Below are 881 nucleotides of genomic sequence, written 5' to 3' on the forward strand. Positions count from 1 at the left end.
TGGTGTCTGTGTGGCCGCCGCACTCGTCTAGGTTAGTCGGCGGCACACCGTTGTCGCCCAGGGCGCCGTAAATCGGGATGCTGTCGTACATGATACCCAGCAGGGGGGAGTGCGTGCCCGCGGTCTCGTTGTACACGCAGCCGGAGCCAGGCTCAGTGTGAAAGTGGTAGAGACCGTTCATTTCTGCACGCCGAAGTAGGCAGGGATCGGGATTAGGGCGTGAGGTGGCTTTAGATGAGGACAGAACGGTTAGGGGAGCTGGGGGGTAGCGGCGGCAGGCGATTTGGTTTGGGGCGGGCACAAGGAATGATTGTGGGCACAAGACCACGGTCCAGTACTCTGCACCTTCCATTTATCATGGACCAAGGACCAACATCCCTTGCATGGATAGGGGTCCGAAGCCACAGAGGCTGCACACTACTACTCGGACGCCGCCAATGCCCCTCCGCCCCCGTGTCCACCTCTGCCCCATGCCGGGCAGGGCCGCAACAAGCAGAGGACCTCACAATGCGTGCACAGCAACAGTAACACACATGCAGGAACCCCATGAAACCTCACTCACCGGCGTGACCGCGGCACCCATCGAAAGTGTGGCCCTCCTGTAATGGGCAGTAGCAGCAGGGGCAGTGGCGGGATTAGCAGCACAGCTGCATAAGGGGCAGGGGCGGCAGTACTGCAGCCATGATGGTGTGCTCCACCGGCTATCCGCTGCAAAGGCCCCCCAACCGCCGTCAGACCCCCCAACCCGCGACCCACGTTGACGTAGGCGTCAGACCCGGTAGCATCCGCATCGCTGAACATGGCAATGCCGGTGACTGTGTAGCCGATGGTGCTCATGATCTTCTGGGAGTTGCTGGTGGTGCCGCTGGCATAAATACCGA

General features: G+C 61.2%; 1 protein-coding gene across 1 annotated transcript in view; it reads right to left on the minus strand.

Moving 5' to 3' along the window:
• VOLCADRAFT_120770 (uncharacterized protein) overlaps positions 1–881 on the minus strand; it is a gene marked incomplete at its 5' end in the record, with an annotated part of 7,810 nt that overhangs the window by 3,096 nt on the left and 3,833 nt on the right. Inside the window, one exon of the mRNA XM_002949655.1 lies at positions 563–599. Within this exon, the coding sequence (XP_002949701.1) occupies positions 563–599 (37 nt within the window). The remainder of the gene's footprint in view (positions 1–562; positions 600–881) is intronic.

The sequence above is a fragment of the Volvox carteri genome, assembly GCF_000143455.1.
Source record: "Volvox carteri f. nagariensis unplaced genomic scaffold VOLCAscaffold_15, whole genome shotgun sequence".
NCBI classification, from domain to species: Eukaryota; Viridiplantae; Chlorophyta; class Chlorophyceae; order Chlamydomonadales; family Volvocaceae; genus Volvox; species Volvox carteri.